Source organism: Protopterus annectens, chromosome 1.part2 (assembly GCF_019279795.1).
Source record: "Protopterus annectens isolate FY-2018-M chromosome 1.part2, PAN1.0, whole genome shotgun sequence".
In the NCBI taxonomy this organism is placed as follows: domain Eukaryota; kingdom Metazoa; phylum Chordata; order Ceratodontiformes; family Protopteridae; genus Protopterus; species Protopterus annectens.
In genome coordinates, this window is record NC_056727.1 from 395,987,226 (window position 1) to 396,005,762 (window position 18,537).

Sequence of the window (18,537 nt, forward strand, 5' to 3'; positions counted from 1 at the left end):
AGAAATTCTGACAGCCTCCCAGACCGAATCAGCTGGGCCTCAGGAGCCGGTTCCATCTCACCCCTCGGACACCAACCCTGACGGTGATCCGGAGATTTTGGACAGGCCTTCGGTTTCTGAAGGTGTCTTCAAACCGACAACTATCTCTATCAAGTCTTATGCTAAACTTAAAACCCCCTTAAAAGTTAGGAAACCGGGTCCACAGTTCCCCCCACAGGCCCCTATGCCTAAAAAACAGATGCTTAAAATGGCTGAGGATTTAATTACCCTTATCAGGGGTTCACAACCCCCTCCTGACAAAAGGCCTAGACTGGCGGAAGATTATCCTTCCTCTGACCAAGCATCCATTTCCTCAGCTAACTCTGAGGACCAGGATTATTCATTCCCTCCTTATGAAGACTCAGATGCTGAAGAGTCCATTCCCTCTGTCTCCCCCCCCCTGAAGACTACTCTTTTGGGGAAACTTTACACACCATGAGGAAACACTTCCACTGGGAAGGCCAAGATTACTCTGACTCTAAGAAAAGACTCCGTGAGTTCCTTCTTCTCCCACAGCATAGACCCCTTGCAATTCCTCCAGTTTTAGACATTTTGGATGATGTTAACTCCGAATCTAGTCTAAACCCAGATTCCTTACCTCCTGCACCAGCTAAACCAGACAGATACTACTGAGTTCCTGATTCTCAGAAGTTTCTATATAAAAGCCCTGTTGCAGACCCTGAAACCATTTCCCAGGGTCCCAAAGGGGTTAAGGCCTCTACTGCTAAGAATCCATTACCTTCTGAAAGAGATTCCAGAGCATTAGAAAGATGGGGGAAGAAAGTGTATACGTCTGCCACTTTGGCCATGAGGGCCTTAAACTGCCAATTCCACATGCTAAAATACCAGCAGTACTTGATTACACAGTTAAAGCAGAAAATGATCCCTCAGACAGATCAACCTGATTTCAAAGAGATGCAGGATTTGCTGCATGCAGTAGAACAGGTGGGAAAGCATACCTTACAGTGTGGTTTTGATTCATTGGAAGCCTCATGTAGAGCAGCTGTCACAGGATCAGTAATACGTAGACATGCTTGGCTAAAAGAGCATGCCTTACCAGAACATGTCAAAGCAAAGTTATTGGATGCTCCATTGCAGAAAGATGCGTTATTTGGTGTCAAAGCAGAGGAAGTTTTAAAGAAAATGGAAGAAAAGGCAAAATCTATGCAGACAGTTAAAGATTTTTTACAGGTGCAACCTCCTCGTTTCAGCAGAAACTGGCCATCAAAAAACTGGTCCTTTCCTGCATCAGACAGACCCCAAAGGGGTAGGTACAGACGCCCAAGGGGCAGAGGCCAGCCACAAGGTTCCTTCAGGCCTAGACAATGGCATACAACAACTCAAAGAGGTGGAGACGAAAGATCTCAACCCTCCAGGAAACAAACACAATGACTTCCCTCTTCGCCTGCCAAGCAAAATTGCCCTGGCAGCACCTTTGGGAGGAAAACTGGCTCTATTTCCACAAAATTGGCGCATCATAACAAAGGATAAATGGGTTCTGGATGTTATTACCTGAGGCTACAGATTTCATTTTCACACTTTACCATGGATGAGAGGCATGCCAAATCTGCCTCCAACCAATGGGCAGAGGCACAAACACAAATTTCAGCTCTCATGGATATGAAAGCAATTCAAAAGGTACCTACAAAGGAGCAAGGTCAAGGTTTTTACAAGACTTTTTCTAGTACCAAGAAAGGACAAAGCCTGGAGACCCATTTTAGACCTCTCAATTCTAAACACATACCTGGAGGTACCCAAATTCAAAATGCTCACACTACAGCAGCTTCTTCCCATGCTGGGCAAGGAGTCTTGGCTGGTAACGTTGGACCTCAAAGAGGCATACCTGCATGTCCCTATCAGACAAGATTGCAGAAGATACCTCAGATTTCTGGCAGGTACAGCGCATTATCAATTCTCTGCATTGCCCTTTGGCTTATCTACTGCGCCCAGAGTATTTACGAAATGCCTGGCATCAGTAATTGCATACTGCAGACAACGAGGAATACAAATTTATCCATATCTGGATGACTGCCTGATCCAAGCGGACAGCAAGGCCACTCTATTACAGCATCTGGCATTTGTAACAAAGCTGCTAAGTTACCTAGGGTACACAGTAAACAAAAAGAAGTCAGAGCTAATACCCTCACAAGACATAATATTCCTGGGTGACAGCTTAAATACAACGGCCCAGATGGCTTATCTCACACCAGACAAACAAAAACAACTGACTCAATACTTCAAAAAGATGGCAACTTTTACCCAGCTCACTGCAAGGAAAATCCTGCAGGCATTGGGGTTCATGGCATCCTGCATTCAACTAATTCCACATGCAAAGCTGCATATGAGGAAATTACAATGGTACCTGAAAAGTGTATGGACTCAACACAGGCACAGCCTCGAAACAAGTATACCTCTCATTCTCTGCCTTCAAAAAGAGTTCCTATGGTGGGCTCAAGCATGTCAAATAAACAAGGGTCTTGCCTTTTGTCTTACCTCCAGCAAACCAAACTATGACAACAGATTCTTCAGACTACGCTTGGGGAGCACACATGGCAGGACAGTGCATACAGGGCAAATGGTCTGCAAAACAAATGCATCTACACATCAACCAAAAGGAGATGCTAGCTGTGCAAAATGCACTGACAGCCTTCAAGGACCTCTTGCATTCAGGACAACTACTAATAAGGACAGACAACACCACAGTTATGTGGTACATAAACAAACAGGGAGGAACACACTCCTACCCTTTATGCAGACAGGCAATGACCTTGTGGAACACAGCATTGACTTACCAAGTACAACTGCAAGCACAATTCCTGCCAGGAAAGGAAAACATATTGGCAGATGAATTAAGCAGAAATTTGGCAGATCCTCACGAGTGGAGACTACACCCACAAGTATTTTCAATGATAACTCAAAGGTGGGGACGCCCAGACATAGATCAATTTGCCTCCCCCAACAATTGCCAACTACAGCAATTTTGCACAAGGACTTATCATTCCCTAGCCTGGAAAGTGGACGCCCTATCATTCAGTTGGACAGCATTGACAGTCTATGCCTTCCCACCACTACCTCTCTTGACCAAGGTATTACTGAAAGTCATATCAGAGAGACCACAAATGATCCTCATTGCTCCAGACTGGCCACGTCAGCACTGGTACAAATTACTAAGGACCTTGACTCACAGCCCTCCATGGATCTTACCTCAATTCCCACTTTTGTTGACTCAGCAAAACTCTCAGATCCTTCACAGTCAGCTCAGGACTTTAAATTTAGCTGCATGGAGAATACCTTGAATTATCAATCAACACTTCTCTCAAAGGACGTCCTGAATGTCATTTTGGAGGCTAGGAGGTCCAGCACCAGAAAAACTTACTCAGACAAATGGAGAAGATTTTGTGCATGGAACCAGGCTAAAGGCCAAAATCGTTGGATACCAAACATTCCTCAAACACTGCAATACTTAACTGAGATGCTACACAAAGGCCTTTCTTTCTCATCCATTAAGATCCATGCTTCAGCCATTTCAGCTCAATATAAAACAGATCCTCCCATATTCTCATACCCTTTACTAAGGCAGTTTCTCAGAGGGGCTAAGAATATAAGACCCCCCAGAAAACCCCCAACGCCAGCTTGGGACCTCAACTTCGTTTTAGAAAAATTAACACTGTCTCCTTTCGACCCAGCCTTCTCAGCAGAACTACAATACTTGTCATGGAAAACAGCTCTGTTGCTGGCTATCACCTCAGCACGCAGGGTCTCAGAACTACAGGCACTTATGGCAGTGGAACCTTTCATCATTTTCCATCAGGACAGAGTCTCTTTACAAACTAACCCTACCTTTATGCCAAAGGTAGTATCCAGTGTGACTTTGAATCAGACCATTCATTTACCCACCTTTTATCCAAACCCCCAGAATAAAGGAGAAAGACTCCTTCACTCTTCACTGACAGCTACATTACTATTTGGATAAGACAAAGACCTTCAGAAAAACAGACCAACTCTTTGTATCCTATGCTGCAGGTTCACAAGGAAAGGCTATTTCAAAACAGACCATCTCCAAATGGATAGCACATTGTATCCGCTTTTGCTACTCGCACCATGGGAAAGCAGTGCCTGTTAATATTAGGTCCCATTCTACCAGGGCTACAGCAACCTCAGCAGCCTTTCTCAGGGGGGTTCCAACCAAGGACATTCTGGAGGCAGCTACTTGGAGTTCAGTGCACACCTTTACCAAGCACTACCACCTTCCATTATATTCAAAAACCAGAGCTGGTTTTGCCACTGCAGTTCTGCAGGGCATCCTAGCTTCACCTAACCCAGTTTAGTACCAGCCACCCATCCATAGCTTTGGGATTCAACCCAAGTGTGATGACTGCAGCAGTATAACACGATGAACATAGTACAGTTTTGTACCTACCATAAATGTAGATGTTCGAGTGTATATACTGCTGCAGTCCAGCTTACCCTCCCACCATCCCCTCTACATACCAGGGTGTTAGTTATAACTCCATGTACATCCACCTATTGGATGCATGTCTATATGGTGTATTTGCTAAGAGCTAGTACTATTGTTTATCTACTAAGGTATTTTTGCATAGTTATTTGTATTGCCTTCCTAGTTGGGGGCACCTGACATCTGGGGCAAGAAAAACTGAAGAAAATGGCGTCGGCTGCCTCTTTTATCCCCCTGTCACACTGACGTCAGGGAAGAAGCGACGACAACTGACGCCGGACCAAGACTTTGGGATTCGGCCAACTGCGGGACCACCTGACGGCAGGATAACACAAGTGTGATGACTGCAGCCGTATATACACTTGAACATCTACATTTATGGTAGGTACAAAACTGTACTTTGTCAGAGTCAGTGTGACAGCTACAATGTGCTTCAAAATGCATGTTACTTGTTTTGTTTTAGGGGCAAATGACAATATGCACACATGTTCAAGTGTGCATGCCTGTGCTTATGAGCACGCGCGTGTGTGTGTGGGTGTGTGTGTGTGTGTCTGTGTACATGAGCAAGTGTAATTGATATTTGCACAGATATATTCTTTGCATATAATGAAATAGTTTAGTGCTATGTTTGGTTTTCTGTATTACTTTTTTGTTTTGTTGCACTGAAGTCTTGCATCATGTTTACGTTCTCTGTATGTATGTTAGATATCATCATATGCGTGACTACGTTTTGTATTAAGTGGTTACTTTTAATGTATGTATTAGATGTGTTGAGCTGGATATATGGGATGGAAAAGGAGAAGATCAAGAACCAATAATAACTCATGGAAAAGCTATGTGCACAGACATTCCATTCAAGGTACAATTTTAGTCCTCTGATATATTGTACAGAAATATAGTGTACATATTTAATGGATGCTTCCGAAATCCTCTAACTTCCAATTACTGCATAGTTTTCTGTTCAGAGATATTGTCATGCTCTCTCACTTGCTTACATTTGCACTAAATTTTACTTATGCATGTATAATTTCAGAGCCATGCATTCTATTTTGCTTTGTTATGACTCACCTTTTCATGCAGGCATAACTGTTCAGTATGACTTCACAATATTTGTTTTAAATGTATGTAACCCAAAAGTAATTTGCCAGATGCTGCTGCTGTTGTTAACGCTGGTGTGGTACATGTTACTACTTTAGGTTCAGTGCCCATTAGTATTCAAGCTCTAATATGAACGTGGACTACATATCATGATGTCACTATTTACATTTCTAGACACTTTCACCTTCACTGAGATCACACATACAGTTGGAGACACTAAAGAGCTTCCTTACACTGAGTTCAACTCCTTGATACTGACTTCCTGGATCTGTTTTCCATAGGATATCAATGCTTGTGTGACTTGAAAATGCACACTGTAGATAATTACTTTGTTTAGGGATTTTCTTGTGTATTTTGTTTGTGCAGCTGTGGATTTGGTATCAATAAGTTCAAGGGTTATGAGGGGTTTGCCCCCCATGCAGATGCAACATGGCCCTTGCGAAAAAAAAAATAGTTATTCAAAATTCTTTTCCTCTGCTTGAGTTCCTAAATGGCACAACATGAAGAAATGGATCATTAAGTCTTCACTCTGAGATCCATAGGTGATGCTACAAAAGATTTTTCATGCACTATACTGGAAAGGGAGTAAGAAGCCAAAACAGCTCAGTTCTAATTCTCCTAAAATGTGGTAGTACTGCACTCTGAAATACTGAATAAGGAATAGTATTAATACAGAACTGTTGAAAACTATTCAGTAATATTTTAAGTATTTAAAATGATCTTCAAATAATTATCCAAATAAACTGTGTGTGGTAGCCTTCACATAATAGATAAGGAATGATCTAGAAGACCAAGGCATGCTGTCTCTGTCCTCAGTCATAAACGTAGGATACCTTGATGTTCTTGTATCATGTACCTTTACTGAACCATTAGCAATGCTCTGGTAACATACATATGATTATTATTTTTTTAAAGGCTGTTTTCAATCCCATTAACACAGACCAATGGCCCCACAACCAGCAATTCAGAATCATACATTTTTTTTAAGTTATTATTTGCTCATATCATTCAGAATTCAAAACATAGCATGAGTGGGGCAATGCTCTACCCTTAGAAAAGTACTTTGCAAACGTGGCTACAGTATAATTCTAGTCGATGGCTTACGTGCTTCCCTTCTCATAGCATGCAAATGAGGTATTGCTCAAACTGCCATGCCTGATCCCTCCAGCTACTCTGAATGATAAAACTAAATTTAGGTAATTACTAAGTCAACAACCCCAGGGGGCCTTTTTAATCCTGTACCATATGTCTACAAGGTAAACACCTTAACGCTTATACTAACCCCAACTAATTAATAGCACTTCGATAAGTTCTAGACAAGTCATTTTAAGCCTAGTCAGTTTCCCTTTCAAAAGTGAGAATCAAACCCTGTACATTGAGCTTGTGAGACAAACACTTTAACCGTTATGCCGGAATGAGTTCTCTTGCATCTGCGGTCCATGAAACTACTACACATTGACAATCCAGGTCAAAGTCATCATTTCTTTTTTTATCTCTGCCATGTTCAGACCAGCTATAGACTATGCTGTCCCTTTTTAGAATGCATCTAAAACACATTACACAGTAAGAAAAACCCAGCGGCTCTAACTGAAAAAAATCGCTGGACTAAAGACAGACAGTTGCAAAGATACGTTCAAAGCTCTTTTCTTATCACTTTGTCTCTTATTGACTACTGCACACTGATTTTTGTGTAGTATTCCTTTTGCTAAGAACTCACCTACACCTTCACTTTGTCTCTTATAGACTACTGCACACTGATTTTTGTGTAGTATTCCTTTCGTTAAGAACTCACCTACACCTCCACAAAACAAATGGTTAAAAAACACTCGACCTTAACACTTGTACCTCCATCAACAAGTAAATAAAAAGCATAGGCGAGATAAATGTATTACTCAGTGTGTCCCATGCCCCCCTCCCCCCATTTCTGGAATAATCTCCCATTATATACAAAACAGAGTGAGAGCCTTGTTTCCTTTAAGGTAAACTATCATGTGTGGATGGGTCCCCATAAGTTCCCTGTGCTCCTGTCCTGTCTTGTTTTGCTCTTCTGGAGAAAGGAGGTGGCCTATGAGGTTGAGTATTGAAAGACATTCTGCTGTGTAAACTCTATATGCTCAGTGAGACTCTAAAAGCAGCTCCACTGTGGTTATGGCAGAATGAGTTTATGAGAACACAGGTCTATTGTAAGGTTTATTAGAAAGATATAATAATCTGAAAATGGGTGCTGATGTACCCACAGAATATTGTACAGATGCACTAGTTACTATAATGTCAAATGCAGAAAAATATATGTGTTTGCCTATGATTGTGTGTGTGTGTGTGTGTGTGTGTGTGTGTGTGTGTGTGTGTGTGTGTGTGTGTGTGTGTGTGTGTGCGTGCGTGTCCCACTCTTTGAAAGGATATTGCATAGTATCTTATAAAATAAGCTGTTTATTTCATTTATGCATCTATAGCTTATGTACACAGCTTTATTGTCTAAGAGTCCCTCCATTGCTCCACCCACAGATGTGTTATTAGTACCAATCCCCGTGATAGCTTATGCAGTCAGAAGGCCTCTCCTTCACTTTGATTACCATGAGAACCACTATGCAGACATATTGTGGTTTATTTAATTAGATTATCTCTAAATCACATTGTCCATGACAATGAGTTCACCTGTTTACTGTGTTTAGAACTAGGTTGCCATCAGCCTTTCTTTCATGCCCTATTCATTTGTGCTCTTGTTTGAAAGGTTGTTCATGGCAGTGATCTTTCTTGGCAGAATCCCTTCACTTTTCTACCCCTAAACTGCTTTTTCAGTGGTGATCAACTTAACTCAACAACCCAATGTATGCCAGGTTCTGAACAGCACATTGTGAAAAAATGCACTCTTGCAACTCATTGACTAAAGAGTTATCTATATTAAGTTACCGAGTCCAGAGGAGTTATACCCCATGTTAAACATGATTTTTAATCCTGCTTCAAAATTATCATTTATTTATTGCATTCAAGCAGAATGCAAAATAATTTCTTAAGGCAGCATATCATGGGGCTCCATCTATATTTTGCCACCTTGTTGACATAACTGATTCTTTTATACCTCACTGCATGAGACAATCTCACTTTTGATTGTCATATTATTTTACCCACCACCTGAGGTCACTGACCTTTCCTTTTTTCTCCAGGTGTCAGGCAAACATTTCTCTACATAAGACTGCTCCTTATCTACGTTATCCTGCTTATTCATACCAGCTATATATCATAGACATGTTATACTGCTGGTTCAGTACTTTGGGGATAAATACCTAGAGCTATCTGCCTTAGGATATCAGCAATTCCCAGACGTGTGCACTGACTAACTCCTCTCCTCCTCCTTCCGATTTCCCCAAGAGTCTCTCTATGATTTTAAGTCACCGATTTACTACATTTAACAACCACCCTGCATTCTGCCTCTAGCACAACATCAATTACGTCCCACCCCTTTTCTGAGTTGTACTATGTCAATAAAGGATGACTTTGCTGCATATTTAAATAGTCATCATGTCTTTATGTATGCATGTATCTATGTAAGTATGCATGCATGCATGGATGGATTTATGGTTAAAGCACATCTAGCCTTATACTCGTGTCTCTTCCTCCTTTTCATGCTAAAATGTGATACTTACCCAGTTACACTCTCACAAAATTTATTAAGCCCCTCCTTACACTTGCCTCATTTCCAACAATCACCCTACTTTCCTATTTAACCCTCCACCCCAAACTAGCTTCTTCTCTTACCCTCGTGAAACCCATTAGTATTTCAGTCTAAACCCCCATCTGAAGACGTCCCTGGACAAATTGGTCTGTCACCAAACCTCATTTTTCCATCCTCATTCATCTTCATTATTTTTGGGCAGCAGTGGCTTCCATTTCATGGTCCTCTGGCTACACACATGTATATCCTGTAGGCAAGGGTGCAGAAGTATGAAACTAAGCCATTTACATTTATTTATTTAACATTTGTTGACCGGGAAAGTTCGACTAGGTTCCACAGATCCTGTTTTCAGCGGAGACCCAGGGAGAATGCTCCATTAGAATGTGGGAGGAAACCGGAGTACCCGGAGGAAACCCACGCGAATGCAGGTAGAACATGCAAACTCCACACAGAAGGCACCCCAGCTGAGAATCGAACTGGAGAACCTCTTGCTGTGAGGTGATAGCATTAACCGCTGCACCACTGCGCCGCCCAAGATATGCTTGATACATATATTGATACATAGATGCTATATACATAGATATGCTTGACCCTGATTCAGTTGAATAAAAACAGACTATATGTTGATATTCATGCAAAATGGTTGCATTCCCCTTCCCATCAGCCCTGAATAGACATGGTGGTGTTCACTTTAACATTTTCCACTATCTTCCTATACTGACTTATTGTCCATATCATTTTTAGCTCCTGACAGACAAGGAAAGTAGCTACAGCAATCTGATAGCCATCAGCATTCATTAATCTATGCTCTTCTCCTTAACCATATATTTCCCCTACTTCTGGAATATTATTAAGTAAAATACCCTTCAGAACTGTTTGGATGCTGAAAGTCATCTTCTGCATCATCTTCCCTACTGAGGTTTTACTCATCACTCAGTAAGTTATGAGACTACCTTCCAACGCTGTCATATTTTGGGATGGCTATATGTACTCTTACAACCTGAGTTGGCATATACTGACTTCCTGTTACAGCAATGCAGTGTTCAACCCAACATGCCCCCATAATCTTTTGTATTTGTGGTTAAGTTGCCAGTTCCCCAGAGGACTGTGCAGTTTCTGCCTGTCTGTGGGATGATAACTCTCTCCTCCCATAGCATGTACTCCTTGCAGTAATTCATTAAGTCAGTATAAAGCCTAGCTTCTTCACTAAATCCAGAAATATTTTCCATTACTGGCCCAAATGTTTTGATGACTGGTTGGTTTACTCTACTTTAGGATATGGTATCATTTTATATACTTTGTACCATGCTTCTGGTCATCTGTTGCATTTCTCCTAAAAAAACACATTGAAGTGACCAAACGTGTTGCCCACTTTTCTTGTTGCTATCCCTTTATTTTGCTATTTAACCAAAAACAATATTTCCCTTTATTTTCTCATGGCACGATTCCCTACCTCCATGGAATTGACAGAAAAAAGTTCAGGAAATCCCATATACGATCTCTATCCTGTTTTCTAAGGAATTCTTTCAGTTCTGCATGCCAGCCAACTTTTCCATAGTCATCTCTTGCAGTGTCTGTTGACTACAGTTGAATACCACAAAATCAGACTTAAAAGACAAGCCTGTCAGTAAGAAGGCAACATTTTTCTGGTGTATATTGGCCTGTACATCAAAAGCATGACTTTAGCAGTTGTACGAGTAGTATTGAGCTCCACAAGTATTTTTGCCATGAAATAGACACTGCACACTGATTAGCGAATCTGATCATTATCATCTCATTGGCCAAATACTCATCCTAAGTTATGAAGGCTGTTTACCTACAAAGGTTTTCATAAAATATAATTTCCTGGAAACACCTTTATGTAGTGTACATGCAGGGATAAATTTACTATCATCCAAGGGCTCATTAATCTTTGTTCTGGAGGTAAGCACATAGGAGTAACCCTCTGAGCTGCTTCCAGAAGGCAAGGGTGCCATTTTTGTTTCCTACCACCTCCATTTCACTACTGTGCAGCTCTGAGCAAGTCACTTAAACTAAGTACACTTGAATTGCCTTGAAACTGGACACTTGCCCCAAGTGGATTTACCTGGTTAAATAAATGAAAAACTAAAATTCCCATGAAGCTAGAAGAACATCCAGTCCAGAATGAGTGTCATTATCATTTTATCTATGTGACCACAATAAAAAATGTCCTTTCACTGTCTCCAAACCTCCACGTCTTTCATTATGCACATCGATTTTCATTATCCACACATAATGATTACTCACTATGGTACACTATCATCTTTCATTATACACACATGATTACTCACAATGGTGCACTATCGACTTTCATTATGCACACATAATGATTACTCACTATGATACTCTATCTTACATTTCGTCAGCATCTGCAGTTCTTCTAATCAATGGCTATCCTAGGGCTACTGCCCTAGGGCTTAGGCTGGCATGTCCCAACAAGGACATCACCTCCTTGTTCAGCACATGTCAATAATTAATGTACTGTTATTAATGTGTCATAGTTTGTTCAACTTGTCCTTTGGTAGCAGAAGGCAATCTCTCATGGTATGTGTTTTTACTCAGAGGATGAACAAATAATCTGCCCTTCATTTCTAATTCATGCAGTGCTTTCATCTGACAAAAAATTTATTTGAAGATTGCACTATTAGTAAAGATATTTGCCCATGACTACCTTTCTCAGATATCAGAAAGTCGTCCAAATATTGCTTTGCCACACTTTGTCTTTAACTTCATCTTCAACTTCAGGTTTATTAAGGTGTTTTATGATGATACAATATTGATGCAGTGACATTGGCTCAAAAGGTCACATATTTGCTTTTGGAGTTAGAAGATCAGAAGGATGTCAGTTCTATTCCCACCACCAGAGCTATATTATCTAGTCATCTCTGTTCCAAAGAGTGTACCTAAGTGCGTTTAATGTCATCTCTATAAATTGCAACTTGTGAATACTTTATCTGTTAGCAATGTTTTTTTTTTTTTTTTTTGACTTTTTATAGTTGTCCAAATATGTGTACTATGTATGCTTAGGTTTACATTGTATGAGCTAAAGTTGAATTTTTACTAGTCAGACATTCCCAGTAAGCAAATGTCAAATCAATAAATAAATAAATAAAAATGTTTCACTGTTAGCACTGCAAGGCAGAGGGTACTTCACTCCTCTTTATACAATAAATGCTTATTATTATTCATGAACTAGTTTGCTGATTATACAGTCCAACCAGCATGCCCATTGTAAATCGAGCATATACCAACATAAAAAACTCCGGCCGCTGAAGTACCTTGAGCAGCCAGACTTGACATATGCTAAGGAAACAGAACAAAATATAAGAAAAATCAGGTACATTCTGCAAAAGTAAACAGACAGAAACCTACCTGATTTTCCTTATATGTTTGCACTATTCCTCATAAATCTCTCTTTTTTTTTTTAATAATTAAAAAAAAAAAACAGCAATAGTTTTCTCTGCTGCTTCTCCTGCACGGACGTATTGTACAAGTGATGCAGAGTATATTAGTATAGGGAAGACAACATGGAAGAAGACTGAAGTGCTGTTATACAAATACATTATTTTAGAAAGGTAAGCAATTTCCTTTTTAAATAATGTACTTGTATAATAGCAATTATTCACAGCTGTGTGTGGTTATATCAGAATTTACTCACTGTTGGCTTTATTTAATCACTTGGGCTTCACCCTCATGATTAAACCACACCAGGCATTGGTAAATCCTGATGTACCCATACACATTCATGAATTATTGCTTAAAAATACCAAATGCTGGATCAAGAATTGAACAAATGTTGACAATCATTCAAGCTTGGAGGGTACTCATTCACTGGGCTCTTCACAAAAATATGGGTATGCACTGAATCAGTTCGGTGAATATGTACACTCCAGGAGGATGGTGTTAGTGACTAGTTCACATGCTATGTGTGTGTACTAAATCAGTTCAGTGAATATGTACACTCCAGGAGGATGGTGTTAGTGACTAGTTCACATGCTATGTGTGTGCACTGAATCAGTTCAGTGAATATGTACACTCCAGGAGGATGATGTTAGTGACTAGTTCACATGCTATGTGCTTGTACTGAATCAGTTCAGTGAATATGTACACTCCAGGAGGATGATGTTAGTGACTAGTTCACATGCTATGTGTGTGCACTGAATCAGTTCAGTGAATATGTACACACCAGGAGGATGATGTTAGTGACTAGTTCACATGCTATGTGTGTGCACTGAATCAGTTCAGTGAATATGTACACTCCAGGAGGATGGTGTTAGTGATTAGTTCACATGCTATATGTGTGCACTGAATCAGTTCAGTGAATATGTACACTTCAGGAGGATGGTGTTAGTGATTAGTTCACATGCTATATGTGTGTACTGAATCAGTTCAGTGAATATGTACACTCCAGGAGGATGATGTTAGTGACTAGTTCACATGCTATTTGCTTGTACTGAATCAGTTCAGTGAATATGTACACTCCAGGAGGATGGTGTTAGTGACTAGTTCACATGCTATGTGTGTGCACTGAATCAGTTCAGTGAATATGTACACTCCAGGAGGATGTTAGTGACTAGTTCACATGCTATGTGCTAGTACTGAATCAGTTCAGTGAATATGTACACTCCAGGAGGATGATGTTAGTAACTAGTTCACATGCTATGTGCTTGTACTGAATCAGTTCAGTGAATATGTACACTCAGGGAGGATGATGTTAGTGACTAGTTCACATGCTATGTGCTTGTACTGAATCAGTTCAGTGAATATGTACACTCCAGGAGGATGGTGTTAGTGACTGGTTCACACGCTATGTGTGTGCACTGAATCAGTTCAGTGAATATGTACACTCCAGGAGGATAGTGTTAGTGACTAGTTCACACGCTATGTGTGTGCACTGAATCAGTTCAGTGAATATGTACACTCCAGGAGGATGGTGTTAGTGACTAGTTCACATGCTATGTGTGTGCACTGAATCAGTTCAGTGAATATGTACACTCCAGGAGGATGATGTTATTGATTAGTTCACATGCTATGTGTGTGCACTGAATCAGTTCAGTGAATATGTACACTCCAGGAGGATGATGTTAGTGACTAATTCACATGCGTGCATTTTTATTTTGTGCATCTACTGATCTAAATGTCTGTGTTATAATGGTTCATGTCTGTTTCAGAGTTTAGATACTAGCATAATACCAGCTTCCTGAATTGCTCTCAGCCCCCGCCCCCATTTGCTCAAGCCCTGTTTATTAAATTTTATGTGACATGTTTTCCTTTATTTATATATTTGTTTTTGACACTAAGTTCTATGGGCTCTGTTTCAGTCTCAGACCAGAAGCACTGCCTGGTTAAATGACTTACTCAGTCACACAGTTAGGCAAATGGAGGCTGAGGGAGTCAAACCCTGGACTTGAGGAAATTACTTGTTAATAACTCATAGCTTTAACCCTCTGTGCTAACTGCCAGGTATTTTTTTGTTGCAGCTTCTCATTGTTTCTTGGTGACCACACACAGTTAGTGTTTAATAAAGATGCGGTGGCTAGTGTCCCAGTTAAAAATTAGCGCTGTACCTAAACATTAAGCACATAATTAGAATCACAACACATGCTTCCTTGCATACTTACAAAAGTTTTTTTTTTTTTTGATAAAGTGCTTACTGGCTGACCGTAAAGATGAACTGAAATAGGGAATTCACTACTCCCTTAATAGCAAATTGCTGAGGTATTAATGCTTGTGTTCAGGACTGATATTCCACTTTGTATATGTTTCATATCTCTAATGCTCATTTTGGGAATGATTAAGAAGCAGTTTTGGACATAATGAAAAAAATAGGATTTTAATGAGTGACGTATATAAATAATTACATTCTATTTGTACAGCTCTAAACATTTATTCAGTTCTGTGAAATAATAAAATAATAATAAAAAAAGGAAATGCCTTTTAAATACATTTTATTTGTTTACATAGGATGTCATTCAAGCCATCAAAGAAACAGCATTTACAACTTCTGAGTATCCAGTTATACTTTCATTTGAAAACCACTGCAGGTAGGTAAAAGTATGATATCCTTGAACCAGTTCTTGATAGGAATCTTTTAGACCCTATCAACTTATATGTAAAATGTTCTCACATTGCAAAAAAAAAATGTAAACACTGTGCATGAAGTGTTAAACAAAGCTTTTCAGAATCTACATAGCATTGCTATAGACATGGTTTGTTAAGAGACAGTGTATGTTTGCAATTTATTTTACTATCTTAATAACATTATTTGAATTGTAATACTATATTTGAAAAGAAAATATATCAAGCTAAACTGATTTTGGAAACTTGACTCTCCAAAGAGATACTAAGGACAAAATTCTAATATAAGGCCCATAATATGCAAATCTGCTACAGAAAGACTGTAAGTAAAAAAAAGTTCAGTTCCTGGCATAGCTCTCAACCTTCCATCTCCAAAATGAGGAACATTACCCCTCATAATGTGGAACAAATGGGCAAAATGCGGGAAACATACTAATGGCATAGTAACAACTTCAACCAGGAAGGTCATGGGATTGTTTAAATATACTGCTTTTACTTATAAAAAAAATCTTTTAATGAATTACTATGATTCATTTCTATATACCATGAATATTCATTAAAAAGTTCCTAATACTTAATGTGTGACAGACCCTTTCAATGTGGATCTTCGAGGAACATGAACTTTTTAAGACCCCAAATGAGGTACCTTCCGCTTAATGAGGTACACTTGAGAAGTATGATTCTTGGGTAAGTGACTGTTCAGTAAGGCTGCAGAGATGATGTGTTATTATACACCAAGAAGGTAACCCGTGTTCAATAAATATGCAAATGAGCCACACAGTATCATGGGTAATACCACTGCTATTCAGGAGCATACACACCACTTAGCAAGGATGTCTATAGAAAGGACAGTGCATCATATACATAGATGCACCAGCAGAAAGGAGTGCATGTGTCTTTTGAAGTACTTGTAATTATTTTATTTGCATGTTTGCTTGTGTGATTTTCTTTTCTTTTTGTTTGTTTGTTAACCATATAAGTGTACTGATCCAGTGTTCCTTTTAAGCCATGACCTTCACCATAGGTACAAATATGAAAGACAATGAACTGTAATAAATAGTTTCAAACCAAACATATATGATGAACAATATGAATAATGAGTTAAACTTACAGAGAAATTCTGTCAAGACATCACAAGAACTATAGGAAAGTAACATTTTTAATAATTGATCGGCCATAAAAGGGTACAAAGGAAAACAATATCCCTGATTATATGATTGTTATACAGCCAGCAAATTATTACATTCCTGTCTACATCTCTAAAGGATTTACAGTCATAGATGAAGCTAAAGGGGGCTTTTGGTTTAGCTTCTAAAGTTAACATGGTTTATTTATATCCAATTTCTTTATGAAGTTGGTTCCAACAGGTTGGGGCAGTTTTGAAAAATGACTTTTTGGCCTGCAGTGAGCTCAAAGAATGACCTTCTTAGAGTGAGGCTTCCTTATTTTTTGTGATTTGAGTGAACAGCTGAATCTTGGTCAAAATATGATAATATTCAGAGGTGACTAACTTGTATATAAGGTATGCTTGCAGGACAGTTATAGGTAGCCAGCTGGCTTGTGTGTGCCTACTGTTGGCCAGAAAGCTGAAACTGCATAGTTCATTAAAAACCTTTGGTAGAAGGGCAGTATTATGAGAGAATTAAGTGTGACTACTATGAGACCATACTTACATCTGGGAATCAACTGATAAAAACTCAGGCCACTCTAACCTTCAGGGATAAGAAGGTTACACATTACTACTGCAGTTTTGTTTTTTAAATAATGGTTACTTGAAGCAGTAAGTCCTTGTATAGATCTTTTTTTAAAGCAGCTAAGGTTTTACCAGTTTTAAGGATAAGACGATCATTTGCATTCATTCTGATGTTGGCCATAGTTAACTCTCTGGTAAGATTATTTAAGAAGAAACAGAAAACTTTTAATCTCTGCACTTGGTCTCAAAGAATACAGTGTGTGCATATCCCTAAAAAAGGACTCATGACCAGAAGAATGTAACCAGATATGTAATTCCAGAACTGTTTGACCACACTATCCCCAAGCCCAATGCTGTCAATATGTCTTTCAGAAGACAGTAATGTACACATTTAAATATCCAATTCACTTTTACAAAAGTAGTCCAGTAATTAGATACCTATTTTTATTTTTGTAAGTGTGTTTTTTGACATTATAAAGAACAATAAGTGTACTGAGCCACTGAGAAATCTACATTGCTCTCTAGCTAATAGCTTTCACGTGCTGCTTTAATTCAGAAGCTGTGAGTATGCATAACAGTAGGCAAATGGTTGCATTGAGGAAAACTGTGTCTAAGTTAGGAGAATTGACTTTAGGGAAGTGAGAAATAATTGCACATTTAAAATTAAAGGGAATTATGCCAGCTGAAAGGGACAACTGTCAATGACAGAAGTAGAAATTGTGAGAAACAAACAATGGAACATGAAACTTTTTGACCTGAGCTTTTCTGTAATTTTCTAAAGTTTTTTTACAATGCTCAGAGAGATTTCTGTATAATGTAAGTATGAATAAAAATGAGTCTGAATCATAATCTGGGTAAAAGAGGTTAGGGATATCTTAGAACAAAGAGCATGGATGATCACAAGAAGAAATGTAGTCCATGAAGACAACAGCAAAGGAGTTGTTAAGGTACAGGCCTTTCTAGAATGCAATGCTTGAAATATGGCTAGATAATTATTTAATAGATTTTCAAAATAGCTTAGGATGACTTCTAGGGTAAACAGTTTCTTCCTAATGTGAGTTCATTTAGCAGAATTTATGGTAATTTTACACAGCTTTTTAAATGCCAAGTAATTTGGGTGAGGACAACTACCATGTGGATTACTCTGCCGCCCATACCATGCTTGGTTCCTCTCTAGAAGAAGATCCTTCATGTCAGATATCAACTACTGGCTTAAGTTTAGTAGGTGTGCAGTGGTACAATGGTTAGCATTTTCAATTCACAGCAAGAGGTTCTCCAGTTCATTGCTTGGCTGGGGTGCTTTTTGTGTGGAGTCTGCATGTCCTCTTTGCATTTGCATGGGTTTCCTCCGGATACTCCTGTTTCTTCCTACATTCCAAAGACATGCATTTGGAGCATTTCTCCCTGGGCCTCCACTGAAAATGGGCTCTTTCCTGGTCAACAAATGTTAAACCTTTAAAAAATTTTAAAACGGGGGCC

The 18,537-nt window shown here is 39.3% G+C and overlaps 1 protein-coding gene across 1 annotated transcript in view; it reads left to right on the forward strand.

Annotated features, from left to right (window-relative positions):
• PLCB4 (phospholipase C beta 4) overlaps positions 1–18,537 on the forward strand; it is a 1,792,792-nt gene that overhangs the window by 711,316 nt on the left and 1,062,939 nt on the right. Inside the window, exons 13-14 of the mRNA XM_044056592.1 lie at positions 5,261–5,354; positions 15,252–15,331. Coding sequence (XP_043912527.1) covers positions 5,261–5,354; positions 15,252–15,331 — 174 coding nt within the window. The remainder of the gene's footprint in view (positions 1–5,260; positions 5,355–15,251; positions 15,332–18,537) is intronic.